General features: G+C 39.0%; 1 protein-coding gene across 1 annotated transcript; it reads right to left on the bottom strand.

Moving 5' to 3' along the window:
• Positions 1 to 5,532: 5,532 nt before the first annotated feature.
• On the bottom strand, positions 5,533 to 16,586 carry LZTFL1 (leucine zipper transcription factor like 1). Its single transcript, XM_026094090.2, has 10 exons — positions 16,447 to 16,586; positions 14,635 to 14,759; positions 13,944 to 14,138; positions 13,374 to 13,434; positions 12,443 to 12,511; positions 10,936 to 11,001; positions 10,736 to 10,813; positions 7,891 to 8,064; positions 7,300 to 7,403; positions 5,533 to 6,499 (listed from the first exon to the last, which is right to left on the bottom strand). The coding sequence occupies exons 1-10, from the start codon at positions 16,447 to 16,449 to the stop codon at positions 6,481 to 6,483; spliced, it is 894 nt and encodes a 297-aa protein (XP_025949875.1). The 5' UTR covers positions 16,450 to 16,586; the 3' UTR covers positions 5,533 to 6,480.
• Between the last annotated feature and the right edge of the window lie 1,486 nt (positions 16,587 to 18,072).

The following is an 18,072-nucleotide window of genomic DNA, read 5'->3' as shown; positions in this document are numbered from 1 at the left end:
CTCCAGCGTCCAACACGCCATCAGACAGTGGCAGGGGCAGGGCTGAGATGAGTGTCCAGCTGCATGCACAAGCGAGAGCCCTGCCAGAGGATCTTTGGAAACAAGCCCAAACTGCCAAATATGTTGGGCAGCGTTGCTGAGACCAGCAGAACAACTCCTGGTTAAATTTCCCCGGGACGCTCTCCATGCAACGTCCTATCCCACCATGCTGGGTGTACACAGTTGCCTGCACCTGTGACTTGCTGACCAGCTGGCCGCAGTAGCAAGGTCACAAAGTGGGACAGAGGTAGCCCCTGCTTTGCATGCAGGAAAAGGTGACTATAGAGCTTTATGCATCTTGTATAAGTGAAATCAGTCTTCAAGGAAGCGTTTTAGTGCTGCTGGAAATGGAGGTTGGCTTTCGATAACGTCACAGGTAGCTGGACCTTCCTATAGTACAGCTTTGAGGGAGGTCACGTCCATTCCCATCTTGCCAGCAGAATTGCAACATGCCAGCTACCTCTGGAAATATATCACATGGAGAACTCCGAATTCTGCTGTCCCAGACTGTCCCATATCATGAAAACTTTTGCAAATTATTAAGTTAAATATGCATCCCTGCCTGTGGGATTTATTAAAAATGATGCTTATAAACAGCTTACAGCATTTAATAAGTCACAGATAGGAGAGCCTTAAAAATAGAGAGCACATAGCTAGCACTTGGGATAGTGGTCATGCTTCTGTGTGAATAGATTACTACTACTGATGAGCATAATCAAGTTAAACATTTCCTTGGCTCTATCCCTCCTTCCCATTACATTTCAAACTAGCTTACTAATGGACTGGGGAGACTGTGCAGGCAAGGAGGTGTGGTGAGCTTGGAGCAGGTCAGGTCAGATCAGGAAGTTCAGAGGCAGTGAAATGAATCACTATCTCTCTCATAAATGGCAGCCTTATAAACAGCTTGGATCATAAATTGCTGTCGATTTTTAAAGGCAGTCATGCACACAGGCACATAGCACAGTGCCTGTCATGCAGGTGTCACCCACCTTAAGAGATGGGCTCTAAATGCACTTAGGGGTATTTAAACATCTAACACCCACTGATCCCTACTATAAGACTTTCCACACACACACTTCAGATGTGCTGTTCTTGATGCAATTGAAGATTTGTATCTCCTTTAAGAGTTTCACTTCCTTTGGGTTGGGTGAAGACTTGGGCTTCATGTGGAGGGACAAAGATAAGCCTCCAGACACAAGGACTTTTGATCATTACACTGGTCATTTTACATGAGGATTAAGAAGAAATTTTTCCCCTCTCTACATACCAAATTCTAGATCATGGGGTTGGGAGAGTGGTGGGAAAGACTAGGGGTTCATCTTTTCCATGGCAGGCCAGGGAATGATGGGACAGAATGAGAACTGCTCTATGTAAACCTAACCAGAAGTAGGTATCCAAAGCAGGGAATCCCATTTCTCACTGAAACAGAACTGGAAGTACTTAGGTGAAGGTACCAACTGAAAATTCTGGGCTTGTCTCTTGACAACTGGACAGTAAGATGCCAAGCACATCTCCCAGCTACTTTAAACACATCAGAAAGGGAGTCTGGGGTCCTAGCAACAGGTTGGGGGCTACGTCTGGAGGGTGGGAGAGAACCTTAAGAGCTCTGTCACTGAAAGAGATAGAAATGAGGGAGGAAGGAGTAGGAGGCAGCAGTGGAGGATGGCTGGTCTAGACAACTCCTAGATTATTCTGCAAGGTACCCTGGACTTTATTAAGCTACATCCAATATTTAGGGCTATGATTCCTACATTTAAAAAAAATCTCTTGTGATGTGCTTTCCTTGATGAGCCGGGCATGTGGGAGAGGGACAAAGTGTCAGCAGGAGCCAGCTCTGGTGTTTAGTAACTGCCATTCCTGGAGGCACTCCCTTCCAGACAGAAATGTGCCAGTGGCTGGCATGTTGAATTGCCAAAGCGAAGTGATAGAAGCATCTTTAAAGCCCCTACAAATGTTTAGCAAAGCTATCAAGGAAAGCAAATACACAACCAAGGTAGCAGCTCCCCTTGTATGGTAGCAGATGCCGTGATGTTTTTCAGTTTGGATTTACTGGTCACACTCACTGCTTTAAGTTCCATATTTCCATACTTTAGGAAACAGAGAGAACCCAGATGGATTTCCAGACCTTAGACAACCCAAGAGCGATGGCAACTGTAGGGTGATTGCTCTGTGTGTAGTTGGAGCTAACGGCTTCTCCCTTAAGCAGTTATAGGCAGTTATTACAGGAATGCAGTTATTCCTTCTAGCTCATCACTGCTGCTTGCCACTTGGTTCCAAGCTGCAGATAGTGCCCCTGAGGTTTGTACTCTGAACTCTTATATTCAACCCCTTAACGACCCTAAAACTGTTCTGCACTACCTCAATCTCCAGTGATCAATTAATAATATAAGGCAGCCTTATGGAGGCCTTATCCCTAAGAAAATATGCTTGGAAAGAGCCCCTCTTTTCACTCTCCTTGCCTTTCTTAAGCACCACAGCTCTAGCCATCTTTGGGCTGCAGTCCTTTTTGGGTATTCCTTCCACAGAGGTACACTCAGTACAGCTCACAGAATCACACCTATTTCACCCAGATCTCAGAACCGGTCTTTGTAAAACCAAATAACCCCAACTTGGCATACAACTAAAAGTGAAAGGATACTTGGCCTATTCAGTCAGCTCCTCCGCTTGCCAATGGATGCCAGTTCAGGCTTTCTCTCTGGCAAAGCTTGCCAGCAGTTTGGAGAGGTCTCTGGGCTGCTCTCTTGCTCACCAGCAGCTGTCAGCCCTGAGCTCCCCTTTCAGAACCCTGGCTAGCGATGGATTGAAATGGGGCTAAACAGAGAACTAATGCCTTGTGAGTGCTGCCTGCCATCGCCGCAGGCTCCTGGTTATTAGCTAAAGAAGCAGTCTCAAGGCTACTCTACCTCCTTTCCCATTCACTTAGCAGCTGTCTCCACTGGTTAAAGATTGCACCAATGTACTCAACACCAACCACCATCTACTCATAAAAGATATGCTGAGATACTATTAACTGGTTCCTACCAAAAAAAAAAAAAAAAAAAGATATTAAGATACTAATAGATATTAATCTATTAAGATACTAAGACTGCTAAGACAGACTGACATGTATCTACCCACCTCTGTTTGCAGGACAGTGGATCCCAAATATTACCCAAAATGCTGGCTAATGTTTCAGGATACATCTGTGTGGATGTAATCAGATTTAGAAAGCAGATTTTTTTCCTGAAGTATTTGAAAAGGACAGCAGATCAGAGGGCCTTCAGGGAAAACTTCATAGGTGGCCAGAACAGGACAGGAATCCTAGGACAGTGCTTTCACTGTGCCATTGTCAAAATTAACAATCATAGGTTGACCCCTGTGGGTACATTCTCTACTCAAAGCAAGTTAAAAACATTTATAGCAGTAACTCTTACAGGCTCACGTACAAACTTACCTTCAAATTATATTAAATTTGTTCTTAATAAGTTTTGAAAGGCCTGTCTTCCTAGAACAGCTTGAACTTTGAGCTTGATCAGTTCAACCACTTGGTACCACAAGACAATTCATGTCGTTTCCTGGGACAGTAAGAATCTTTTGTCTGTGTTTGACAGTGTTCGGTGTCACGCACAAACCAACTGTAGTCCTTGATGAAGCTGCAAAGAGATGAACCAAGGAATCTCAACAACTTTTTGGTTGGATCAAAGTGTAAGTAAGTGCATGATACACGACTGCATATTCCCAGAAGGCAAAGTATATGGGAAATGTCCAGATTCCAGCTGTCCTTATGTAGGTCTATCAAATGAAAGGATCACTTGCAGTCTAAGGGTTATGGATTGAGTATTCATTTTATGACATTTAAAGAAAATGGCCATTATTCATAAGAGAAAAACAGACAGAACAGTTAAAGAACATTAGGGAATATATTGTCTCATTAAGAAGGTAGCAGTACTACTGGCTTATCTATTAATGACCAACTGCTGAACTCTAGTAATTGTTACAGTTGAAGGGGTGTTTTTTGGCAGTCACAGTCAATACTAGTGAAGCTGAGCTGGCTAGATTTCATTCCTGCAGGAAAATATGCTCCACTTTGCAAGCAAAAACACAGCTTGAAAGAGATTTGATTCCTGCAGATCAGCCAGTTATGGAGAAATTCAGTTTCCTTCAGGCATAACTATGTAGTTAACAGCTCAAGTGGAAGAAATGGATGGTATTTATTTGAGCAGTGTAATGAACTCCCAGTGATCAAAGGCTAGTAGATACTGTATTAGAATTTACACTTCAGAGAGAAGTGCAGTTTTAAAAACATCACACCTGATCAAGAGATTCAAATGTCATCTCCAAAGCATTGTACCTATCTCAACAAAAGGAGAACTGCTATTGTATAATGCCACAGGTCTTTTTTGAGAGGCAAATAGATGATGTATTTTTATCAAAAGCTCCATCAAAACACATTTACCGTAACCATTCAGCAATACAAACCAACAAGAGCATCACACTAACCTCATATTCTCCGCACTAGCAACCTGCAAAACAGATAATCAAAGTCGGTTTCAGTTTTGCACTTTAGAACTCTATAGGACTTGCCTTACACACTTGATGAGATTATATGGTCTGTAACCACACTTTCTATGACCAACTTACTTCCCTGAGACCTACGCATATACTGAAGTTGAGAGCGTACTTCCTTCTTGAAATGCTGTCTAAGCAGATGATGAAGGCCTATCAGAGATTTGATATTCTAGCTAAGTCAGCAGCGAAGCATTTATCATAAAAGAGAAAAATAGCAGAAATCATGAGATTCCCTGCCTTTCTTAAACTGTTCACCTGACATTTTAACAATAGTAACTGGTCTTCTTAAAGTGAATTTCATTACCATGAAAAACATTTGCAACATTCACCCAGACAAGTAGTTCTGTTAATATCAACATAATGATTCTGAGCAAATGCAGGCCAGAAACCTCTTTGGTAAATCTGTGTTCAGAACTTAATATTTTAGTGACTGTACAAGAGACGAAAAACCAACCAAACAAAAAAAACCCCAATCCTTTTCATGAATTTAACTTAATGCTGCATGTGGAGTATGTAATCCCACAAAGCCTTACTATCATGCTACAGCAATAATAAGTTGCTACAGACATAGGGCTTTATCCAACCCAATCCTGTTTAATTAATGGGGGAAAAAGCACAACCAAAGACTGCAGAAAATATGACAGTTTTAATGGTTATGCCCTTTTGAGAGACAGTGAGCAAAAATGGTCCCATGCAGCTCCACAGACGAGCTTCTGTTGTACATGCCAGTTTCTGTAACCCCCAGCACACACACAAGCCTTTTCCCAGCCCAAACACTGGGTGCTTGCTTACAGCTGCTTGATGTGGTGTGGCCCTTGGCATGAGCTTATAACTTACATGTTTGTATTTCTAGCAATATCCTTTATTGATCTGCCACTATTTCCTACAGGTATGAGAAAACAGCTATATAGAATGTTCCTATAAAGAAACAGCTCCTTAAAGATGAAATTTTTGAAAACATAATGGTTTTATTTGGAGTAACATGCAACATGTATATCAACAGGGAAAGATGAACAAGTAAAAAACACTATAAATAGGCTGCCAGATGAATCCAGGGCAGAGGATTTCAAGTACAACACATGAGGAGAAAAACCTCTTTTTGGGAGAGGCTGCAATAAGAAAGGAGGTGAAAACATCTAAAATCACTTCTCTCCTGAGAAAGCTGCTTCATTAGCAACTAACTTACGCTTTTTCAGATTGTCATCTTCACATTAAGAATACTGGGAAGAATCGGAATTCCAATGTCTAGATTTGTTTCAAAGAAATTCAAGGGCAAAAGCATAACTGCAATTAATGGCTTTAAGAGGGCCAGATGCTTCCCCTGTACAGTATATTTACCTCATTCCCTCAAGAATAACCTCTAGCAAAATATTATTGATCAAATTTTGCTGAGGGATCAGACATCCTGAGTGAATAACAATACTACAGAATTAGTGTGGGTTTTTTTCCTCCCACTCTCTTCTTCCACTGATGTAATTTTCAGAGATAATGCCACACCATGGCTATGTGAATGAAAGTAACAACTGGAGTTTTCACCTCAGAGACATATAAGACAAAACTAATGCTTATTTTATCTTTTTTTCTTTTCTTAATAAAAATAAACATTCTTTGTAAAGAATTGTCTCAGTTCTTCAATAAACTGCTGTTTGCTATTTCTCAGGGAATGTGCAAAGTTAACAAATTAAAGACATTACTACAGAAACTAATATTCATGACTTAAGTTTAGAAGGAAGTAAGGTAGAAGTTTCAGTACCTTATCAGTATTAATAAAAAGTTATTTTAAGCACTAGAAGCAGAAAGTAAACCAATCAAAACAAAAATATTAAAAAAATAACACCAAGTCTACATTTTCTTTCAATGGCAGCTTCTAATAGATCAGATGTTCTTTGTATTTTAGTCCTCTGGTTCATATCTGAGGATAAAAAAAAAAAAAATCAAAACAGAGTAGAAAATATCTAAAAGACAGTTTGCTTCTAAAGAAAATGTAAAACCCAGGTAATGAATTACCGCCATTTGTGGTATGTTCATGTCAACATTCACCATATGACTTAGGGCACAGACAAATATATATAATTTTTAGAGTATTTTCTCCTTTTGCAATTGGCCAGTTTACAAAACAGTAGAATGAGGGAATGAACAGGAGCCCATCCACAAATCTCAAAATACTGGCAGAAAAGTATAAACAGCAGCTTGAATTTCCATCCCTGCCCTCCCATAGCATCAGTCTAAGGAATCGATGTTGCCAAAGATCACTTGCCATTTATAGAATGATAGTCTTCTACCTAATGTAAGGGCCAGGGTGTATCTTTATTACTCAATACAGGCCTAACCCTGCTTACACACTGGGTACTTCTCACTCTTATAAACACACGTGTAAGAAATAAGATAATGCCAAAGCAGCAGGTACTTCTCCTTTATGTATCTGTGTGTGTAGCATTTGAAATCTTAACTACCACACTATGGATATTGAGTTTCCTTTCAAGATACTACATATTCTCATCATTTGCTAGGCAACAGCTGCTGTTGCACACATCAGTCTTACTCATCTAGCATCCGTTAAAAGGACTGGCCTATCAAAAGTCAGGGAACAGCTTAGTAGAAAATCTTTTCAAAGGAAACTTTAGAATCTGTTTTAGATACCTTCAGATTTATACAAACAAAACGAGAGTAGATCATGCATCTTGTTTGGATAGTCAGAACAGCAGCACTTACTTAGAAAGCCTTTTACGTAGATCCTTTATCTGTTCATTCTTCTTCATAAGAATCTCTTTCATATTGCGGTAGGCAGCTGTTTGCTGAAATTTCTTCTCTAATTCCTACATAGCAATAACACCAAAATATTATTTAAAATTAAAACTAGGGTAATATGCTTTTTAAAGATGACTTTTTTTCCTCCTTAGGTTTCAGAACACTGTTTTCTCTAACTATTGCCTATTCAAATTTAGCTGAAGTCAGCCAATAGATTAAAATGTTATTACCAGGAGAGAAAGACAGAAAGACAAGCTTTATTTTCGAAGGAACTCAAGCTAAAAATCTTCTGAAGACTGGGAATACAGTTTGCATTCCTGTAATTATATGCATATGAAGGAGCAATATTTAAGCATTCATATAGTTATATTCAAGCAGTGAGCTGTATATTTGCTATTTGACATATAACTGTGTTTTTCCACAGACATGAAAATATGCTGGCACCAATGTGACCCTAGTAAACTTGTGGTTCTTGCACTCTGGTGCATGCTTGTTAAATTCTTAATCAGTTAAAAAGTGAGCAAGGAGTCCACCTTTACGTTACAAAAAGCTGACCTTTTCAGCCGTGGATAGTTGATCTTGAACCTTAAGCAAATCATGTTTTGTTGTCACCAAGTTCTCTTCCAAGGATTTTTGATTTGCAGTAGAGTCATTCAGGGTCTTCTCAAACTGACATTTCAAAGCTGCCACTTTATTTTCCAGCTCAGTTATATCCTGGTTTACATTAGCCTTCAAAAGAAGAAATATTTAAAACGTCAAATGCAAAATTCCATATAAAATAAGTACGTGTTAATTTTTATGACTTATGTCTGCACTATTCCTGTAAAGCCCAACCTAAAAGGGCTTTAACTAACTAAATTAGGAAATTCCACACGTTACAGAATAATGAAAAAAGACCCCATTTCTAGCTTTAAAAATTATTAATAAATGCTCCAGTCATCTTTAAAATGCATTTTTTCTGCCAAGTTGAGATATCAAGTCCTTGTTTTTCACTTCTTTATAGGAATTAGGTGAAACTATGTAATGAAGCATAACACAAGAAGTTATTTAACATACGGAAATAGTAAATTAAAGTTTAAGATCAGAATATCTACGTTACATTTTTAAAGCCATTATCACAGCCATTTTAAAAGTCATTAGTGCAATACATTGTAGGAAAGGATGACACCATTAAGGATCATATTATCAGTCAGGCACTGATGTTGAACTGTTTTCTGATGAGACACAAAAAACCATCTCAACAGCTGCTTGCGAGGCAACTTCCATAACTGTGAGAGGAAACAACGTGAACTCTCTTTGCCATCAGCCCTGGGCTGCATAACATATTCATGTAACTGTTCTATGGTTTTCCATTAAAAAAACAAACCAAACCAAATATACCCCCCAAAACCCCCTCTCAAAAGTATAATGACCCAGGATGAGGCTGAACTACCAGCACCTTAAAAAGAACAAAATCCTAAAACTGAGGAAGCTTTGCTTCATTTTCTGTATGGGAGGTGATGAGTGTAGAAATACAATTGATATAGTACCTACACAGAAGGAAAGCTTATTTTGAATTTTGATATCTAGTTCAAAGCTGCACTGCTGAAAAACACCACAGAGTATAATTTGTTTCAGATTAGAAAAAAAAGTCACTGTCTGTTCTGAACTGTGACACTGAAAAAGTTAACTACATTAAAATTCTAAATCTCCAAGTTAAACTGATACATCAGAGCAGTTCCTCCCAAACTGTGGTCCACATTTGTTCTGTGGAACCATATTTAAGCATTAAAGAAAAACAATTAGAAATTACTGAGATAAGAGATGTTCCTTAAAAAACTGTTGTGGTTTAGCAGCCATTTGTTTGTCCAAAGAGTTTGGAAACTACTGCTTAATGTGCAGCGGGTTCATATGATTTTATCAACACCCATCTTACAAAAATGTGGAGTGAAACTAGAAGAATTGTAGAATTTTCTCCATGCAACTAATATATTCAGTGATTAAATAAAGTGGTATATTTCAATACTATATCTACTAGCTAGTTTTAACCGCATATATATGCCCATAAATAAATAATATAAGAGCAGGTGAGGAAGGTGAGATTATAGAGAAGAAATTAGGGCATGAAAGCTGCAGACAGTCAGCAGCCCTGACATTCAGGCCAATTCATTTTTAACCACAAAAGAAGGATGAGATTTGGTTTCAGTCTTTTCAAACTACAAACACTATAATCCAGGATTTAATAAAACTCTTTAATATTAAACCTTTATCTATTTTATTAAACCTTAAATTATTAAAGAAAATATTTGCCATGACTGATAAATTCCCTACTAAATAATACTGTATTGAATATGGATTTTGAAAGTTACTAGACAAAATTAAAAAAGAAAGCCAAGTACATACCATAAACCCCCGAGTTAGAAAGCAAAATAAAAAGAAATCGTGATTAAAACATGAAAATTGAAGTGGAAATAGTGAACCTTAAAGCTCACTTCAAATCTGTAAATACTACAGGAATTAAAAACATGAGTTTCTCAAAACAATGGGATTAAAGTGGTCTAATTTTGCTAAAAGTTTGAACTAAAATGTCTTAAATTTAAGACAAAAAAATCAAATATGAACAAACTTGAGAAAATTCTTATTATTAACATAATAAAGGTACAGGCAGAAAGAAAAATATTAAAGTGATGTGAACAGGTTTTCCTTTGTCAGTCTACAGGAGCACTAGCTTTTAATGTTTTTTTTCTGCAGCAACAGCTAATCGTGTTTGAACGCAACCTTTACAGAAAAGATTAAGGACTTTGTGTGGCAAAAATACCTGGTGAACCATTTCTGATAGTACATTGATATGGGTAAAATTATTTAAAATTAAACATATGTCATCTGACCCATGCTTATTGACGTTTGTGGCAAGACTTCTACTGATGTTTAGGAATATATGATCAGGACATATATGCATGCATTTAGGTTTTTAAAATCTGAATCAAGAAGAACCAAGTCTGGCTTGTGCATGTCTTTATCCGGCAAGTGCGACAAATGCTGGAAGAAAATAATTGTTTTATTGTTGCTATAAAAAAAAAGATTAGATGTCATTGTTTTATTAGCTAAGAGGAGGAAACAAACATAAACTTACATTTGTTAATACAAAATAAATATTGCCCTTGAAAATATGAACTCTGGAATAATACTTCCTGATAGTATCTTATCATGTCTATGTGACACAAAATATGTCATAAAATAAACTAACATACTAGGTTATCTGCTGACTGACAGACCAGCAGGAACATGACAATGTCAGCAGGAACATGACAATACTAAGCTGAACCTTTATATCTGCCAGAAAAGAAACATACCATACAGACCAATTTATGGCATAGTAGTGACAAATACTGGAGGAAAAAAACCTGACAATTACATTTACCTTTTGATCTCCCTGGATCATCTGTAAATCTTTCAGTGACTTCTCTAGTTTGGCCTTTTCACCTAGTGCAGTTGTAGCCTGCAAAAAAACCTCATAAGCATATTTTCATTGAACACATGACAATAATAACAATGATATTCTTATTTGAATGGTTTTAATATGTAAATAATGTTAAGTATCCAAACTCGCAGTGAGTTTACCTGTGTTTCTATTGTCTTGAGTCTGGTCTTCAATTTTTCATTTTCTTCTTGAAGTCTAGCAATTTCCTTTAGGTAAATAAACAAGAAATAGTTTGCTTGTGAATACTCTTGCGCTATTTTCAGTTTTCCAAATATTTCAAGTAAGAAAATAAGCCTAATAGTTCAAGAAAGCAAGAATGCTTGTAAATGCTTGTGCAGATGGCCTTGCTGATAAGGATTACTGATTTCTTCATAAGCCTAATGTGCAAATTATTGCATCTTCTGCCTCAGTGAGCAAGGAATTTAAGTTTCCTTAAATACATATGAGTTATACTGTACAGTTATACTGTAATCTGTAAGACCTCTCACTTAAATTTAACGCTTGTTTTACTGAATCAGGGTCAGTAAGTTTATCATCTTGCAGTATAATGGTTCATGATAACACAATTGCATGTTAGAAATACAAATCTCATTGTTGTTTATCACTTCTATTTTCAATTAACAGGCAGGTAATAATTTATTCACAGCTCCTACTTAAAAGAGAAATATCAGGCTACTGCTTATAATGTTCTGTGTCACAGGAAATAACCATGTTTTATCAGTCATGGTAAATTTACCATTTAAACTTTGAATTATTTTTGAGACAAAAACATATCAGATGCTTATATTTAACTAAAACTGTTGTGGAAACATTTTGAATTTACTTTTAAGAAATAATTACATTGAGCTATAAGTAAAATAGAAGTATGAATGTTTTAATTATCTTAAAAGGTAACAACAGTTATGACTGAGATGCTGTTCTTGACAGGCCACCTTGGTAACGCAGCCTGAAAAACAGAAAACACAACTCCTCATTGAATAACTTCTTGATTCCTCGTGCTTTAAAAATGTATTGTAAGATGTATGGCACTTTCAAATAGCCAGATAAGTTCAATCCGTAATAAAAACTATTGCTAATATTAAGTACTAGAACATGTTTTACAATTATGAACAATTTTAACAAGGGGGAAATTAGGCATTTTCAAAATTAGTATAATTCAAGTTATTTCTTAAGTTCTTGTTTCTGTAGGAGAAAGTTAAGCTAAAAAAGACCCCCACAAGATGGAGTTCAATAGTACTGACTTCCAGTAATACAGAAAATCCTTGATACCCTAATCATTTCAGCCAGCTACATATTTTAACTTACTTCCTTGTAAGAAGTCCAGCCTCACGAAACATAGCTAAATACTAGTTTCTACTAACTTTAGTCATTAAATGGAAAAGTAAAAAATTACAAAAGCCAAAATGTCTTTGCAAAAGGAAGTTCAATATTGCAATAGATGCTAGAGGCCATAACCAAGCAATAAATAAATAGTACTTTAGAATATTTATTAATTTATTAGCATTTCACTTCACATTCTGTTGTATATTACACTGACTGCTGAATACCAAAAGATATATTATACAAATATTACTGTACAGCTTTCCAGTTCAGCTGAATAGGCAAAACAGTCATCAACTACAGCTGCATCAAGAGAGAAATTCTTACCTTGTTTAGCAGCTCTGACCCACCTTCATTTAATGGAGCCAGTTTTGGCTTAATGAGATCTGCACTGGGCTAAAGTGATGATAAAATTAAAATTAAAAAAAAGATTAAAAAAAAGAACAATACAAAATGCTCAGAGGAAGAAAAGTATTCTTTTAGGCTGTAAAATAACTATCGCCAATCAATTCTGCTTTCTTTTGGAAAGCAAATGAATGATCTTTCATTCTGAGTTCATTTTCAGTAGCCTGGCCCTTAAATTATATATAGCCACATTATACAATTCACTTTCAGCTAAAGATTAAACAGAAGTACTGCACGCAAATAGAAAATTCAAACTAATAAAAGAGCTCTGATGCTGCAACTAGCAGAAGATAGAAGAGTTAGGGGAAAAAAATTAAGTGACTGTAAGTCAAAAAAATGTAAATAGTTCAAAATATACACATACACATATATATATATAAAGTACTCAACTATTATCTGTATTAATTATATACATATTTATGTTACAAAACAAATAAGATTCAATGTTAATCACACAGGATAAGCTAGAGCTCTATCTGTATTGTGGGATCTTCTCAGCTTCATGTTGGGACAATGCCCAGACATCCACTTGTGCTTGTTTTACCACAGTTTCCAAGGGAAGGGAACCAGGAGCAGATGCTCCAACGCATCCCTGGTCTACGTGACTTTGGGATCAGGCTTAGGAGGCATGTTCGGAGTGTGCAGAATCCCCAGTCTAGAAACAGCCAAGGCAACTCAGTGTGAGCCTTGGTCCTGAATTGTAAACTGCTACTTTTTGAAGACCTTTAAAGGTTACATTGAATAAATATTTTTTTCTCTTAAAACACAAAGAGACAGTACTAAGTAGTTATTTTAAACATCACTCCTGACTCCACATGGCACTTAATTATGACATTTTAAAATAAAACTCTACCTTCTTGTTTGAGGATGTAAATTCTGACTTTTCGAACTCAGCAACTTGTTCCAACAATTCTCTTGAAGAGAAAAATAAAGGGAGGCATTCATTTACTGAATGAGCTATGTCATGAAACACATTCTACCAGGCTCATGCTATGGTCCTTATTGTGTAAAAGATTCCTGTTAGAAGTACAGGAGGAAACTCCATGCAAATACAATAAACGCAATGGACAATGTCATGCAGTAGCATGGTATACGTATTAAAATTGTAAGATTTAGAGTCTTCAATTTGATTAATAACCTTTTATTATGTAAGTAGCTTATATTTAAATCCTATCACCTGCTCTTAACTGATTAATTCAAGTAAGAATATTACTCACAAATAAAACATTTTCCATGACAAATTTGAAAGTATCATTTATCTCACTTTTATCTCTCATTTATAGACAGAAGATTTGACACTAATCTATCATTGATACAATAGGAAAAGAATAACTTTCTAAGGTTAGGAAAAGAATATAAGTAATCAATACTTTGAAGTTTTCTTATTATTGAAAGAGGTTCTCTATAGTCCAATATATGTTACCGATTCTCCAACTCGGAGATGTCTGTCTGTAACTTAAGGTACCATTTTTCAGCCTGCGAAAAGATCTGGCGCAGAAGTAAAACATTGGTGTAAGCTGTATTTATGAGTTCTGACTCCACTTCACTATGTACAACAGTCTGCAATCCATCCAGCATGTCTGTCACCTCATCAACGGTGAAGGTCTCCTCAACAAGTCTAAACAGAAAAGTCAACATGGGTCATATACGATAAAGATAACAATTTGCATTGTTATACGAGACCTCACTACATCAAGTATCACTTATAAATAACACGATGTCCTTCTAAAACCATCTGCTATCAGTAGTTATTAGACGACAATGCCACAAGTAATTTTGTTAATCCATTTACATTTTATCTTGGAAACATTATAAACAGAAATATAACTTCCATTTAGAGTCTTGTACCAAATTTAGGCATAAGAAGTAATACATAAATCAACGTCATGCTATTTCTATGCTAATTCCTAAGGATTCAAACAACTTAGTTTTAAAACGGCTTGACTTGTAACATTCAGAAAAATTATTGGGTCTTTCTTCCTCAGTAAGAACATATAAACTGTCCAAAGAAAGTCACCCCATCAAGCATTAAACCTACAACTGTCACTAACATATTTTTCTCAATTCTTGCTCCCTGCAATTTTTAGCTTAATACAGTGCCCTCCTCATGGTACCTGCTGTCCTTAAGGTCCTGAAAGCAAGAATCCACTGTTTTTAGACGTAGGCCACGCTTGGAACGAGCAAAGCGCATATAGTTGATCACTTCATTCTGGTGGTGCTCATTAAGGCCTAGCTCTGCCTATGGACAAGGAGATAAGCATAAAGATTCACACACTGAAATAAGTGAAAAGAAACATTAGTATTGTGAAGCATTGCCCTCCAATTCGTTTCCATGCTTGCTTTTATAAAGGGTTATCATGTTTACTAGTATGTTAGAAAACTACCATATTTTCACATGTGTAACCCCTGCATAACTCACATACGCGCTACCCCTTTAAAAGTACCAGTACTTCAAAATAAATCCGCAGATAATCAATACCCTCAGAAAAGTCATACAAAATCAGGAGCAGAGACAATCAGGGGTAAAGGCAAAGGCTACAAAGAATCAGAACGACTGTAGGGGAGAGGAAGCTCTTGGATAAAGTTTTCTTTGTATTGTATGTACACGTGTATAACTCAGCCGTATTTATCTTTTATCTTTTAAAGACGTACTAAAAGAAATACACAGGAAAGTAAGTTATGTTTCTCTGTTAGCTTATATGTAAAATCTTGAGACTTCCCATGTAATCTTAAGTGATAATCGAAATTTGTTTCTTATCAGCCTACTGCCCAGAAACAAAGATTTTTAGGGCAAATTAAGAAAGAACTGTTTTTAGATCTAGCTAATTAGCACTTCCATGTATGTCTGCATTTCACATGGAGGAGTACTGCATGGCAAATTATGTTAGATTAAATCTTGCTAGTGCAGGCAGCACCAGTCACAAAGAAACACAATCTTCACAAGGCATGAATGGGAGTTTATAATCACAGTCCCTGGCAAGCTGGTGCAACCAAAGGTGAAGTCTATTTTGTTGACTCCAGCGTACTGAGCTAGCACTGCTGATGCTGGAGGCAGCAAGACAGCAACTCAGTCAAAACAAGTAATGTGATTGCTTAATCCTTATTAATACAACTGCTCAGAGTAGCTCATGTATAAATGCAATACTGTAACACCTGGATGAATAATACTGAAAACGTGAGCACAAATCCAGACCACTTGGAATTTAAAGCAGTCTAGCAAAGAGCAATAGCCATTAATAAAACAAACTCTCATGATATGGCTGCAATTCTGGCATCTCCCACAAAGTCCCAGTACTTGCAAATGAGATCGCCTGAGAAGCCCAATTTATACTCTGTTGTTGCTCGGATTTCTTTAGATGAAAAGTTTTTATTCGTTCCAGTTAGAAAGAAAGAAAGAAGCTAACGCCCGTGCTGAAACCTCAGAATCCAGAAAGCTGCTACAAAGGCAAATTAAACCAATAAACAAATAAAGTCAAGCCAAAGCCATTCGTGATCTCTAGGTCAGTTATGCTGATCTCCAGTTAAGCAACTGCGCCATCGGATCCTGCAAAAACCTCAAACACCACCAGTCTCCGCAGAGTCCAACAGAGGTGAGACAGATACCCAGAACCGCGAGCAGCAGCAACTCCCCCGAGCGGCCCGCGCACGACGAAGGGCCACACCTCCCTCACAGGCCTTAGCCGGGCTGCCCTCCCAGCCCCAGAGGCGACAGACAGTGAGGGCCTCCTCAGGACTAAGGCGCTGCTCAGCGGGGCTCTGTCCACCGCCGGCGTGAGGAGCCCATTTTCCCGGGACGGCGGCCGCCAGAGCCGGTACTCCGTGTCGCTAGCTGAAGAGGCCCGCCGTGTGGAGCAAGGCCAGCAAAGGGAGAGACGCCACCCTCCGCCCAGCGGAACTGCCGGCCCAGAGGCAGCTCCGTTACTCACCATGGCGCCGGTGCTGAGGAGACGGTTGGGGCGACAGGGGCTAACGGCTGATTACGGGGTGACGGTTGCCATAGAGAACGAAGCCTCGCGAGCCTCCTCGCTGCGCTCCTATTGGCGGGGGCGCGCTCACGTGCCTCGCGCTGGTCTCTGCCCCTCGGCGTCGCGCAGCCGCGTCCCCGGCGCCCCTCCGCCTCGGCTGGTGGCCGCGGCCGTTTCTCAGGCCAACCGCCGTTGCCCCCCGCTCCAGACCCCCCCGCGAGCTCGCGCTCGGCACGGACTCATCGCCTCCAACGGCTTCAACGCCTGCGCGTGTGCACTTCGCCGCAGCCCTGGCTGGTTTTGGGGGTCTCCTGTGGGGAATTTAACGTGCTCCTGCCCGAGGAGGGCGCCTGCAGCCCGAGCGCCTTCCCGCCCGGTGTGGCGAGCAGGGCTGCTGGGGCCCTGGTCTGCAGCCGCTGGGTTTTGCGCTGCTCTTCGTTCGCCTCAGCTGGAAATGGGGGCAGGCAGAGGCTGGAGCAAACAGAGGTGGGAGGTTGTGCGAGTGTTTTTTCTCTTTTTTTCTTTTTGCAACGTCAGATGTTTTTTGTATTTTTTGTTTTTCTTTAAGCTGTCAGTCGCCTCCAGGTTCTGCTGTCTTGGTGAGCAGTACATAAAGGTTACTCCGTTTACCTCAAATCCCAGGCGGGCAGGGCAGCTGGCCCGGTAGAGAGACTTCCCAGACCCCAAGTGCCCTGGGGGCCCCCTGCCCGCAGAGCTGTGTCCAGGTAGCTTCAGTGGCCCATGGTCTAGGCACCTTACTGCTGGAAGGAAGAAAATGGCAGCCTGGTGCCCGGCATGCATGAATTTGGGGCAGAGCTGTTTATCTTGCCCAACAAGCACGATCAGTGATGAGGTTTGCAAAAATGGTTATCATTTCAGTCTTGCTGGAGGAAGATTTTAATCTCAGTTAAAGCACACAGCTAAGAAGGGCAGAGCCTTCATAGGCATTGGGAACTGGCTGTGGTTAGCAGGAAGGTTGACCTGTCACCAAATTTCTCTCCTGTCTGTAGCTGGTCCATTTGGCCATGTACCGTTTTGCCACTACCTCTATCCTCCATTGTCTCTATTTCATCTCTAACTAGTATCAGTAACCTCCACTGTGCTGAATGCCACATCAACTGTGCAGGCATGCAGAGCATACTGGGGACAGAAATGCTGGCAGTTGGATGGAAGTGAGTAAAATGAATGGGGGCCTCTTAAAATTGTAATAGAAAAGGTAAGCAGGTGAGCATTTGTGACCTTGATAATTGGTAAACCAGTTTTGTTTAAGAGCCCTCTTCTGCACTGAGATTATTGCAGTCAGTGCTACTGTATGACGGATTACAAACGTTCAGTCTGATGTGGTTCACATTACTGAAGTAATCCTGTTGAAGCCTAATACCTCTGATTCTCTAGCATAATATTCTGATTTCACTCTGGTGTAACAGAGTGAAGAATGAGATCCTGTTGGAGTATCTTCTGATAGATGCCACAATGAATTCTTGGCTCACACAGCCATGGATTAATAGCACATATTTGAACGAACCTGAAACTGTTAAGGATCTTTGTGCATAGTGCTTTATAGTGTTATAGTGTTTATAGTGCTTT

The sequence above is a fragment of the Dromaius novaehollandiae genome, chromosome 2, assembly GCF_036370855.1.
Source record: "Dromaius novaehollandiae isolate bDroNov1 chromosome 2, bDroNov1.hap1, whole genome shotgun sequence".
Classification (NCBI taxonomy): Eukaryota; Metazoa; Chordata; class Aves; order Casuariiformes; family Dromaiidae; genus Dromaius; species Dromaius novaehollandiae.
This window is presented reverse-complemented; position numbering and strand designations above follow the sequence as displayed.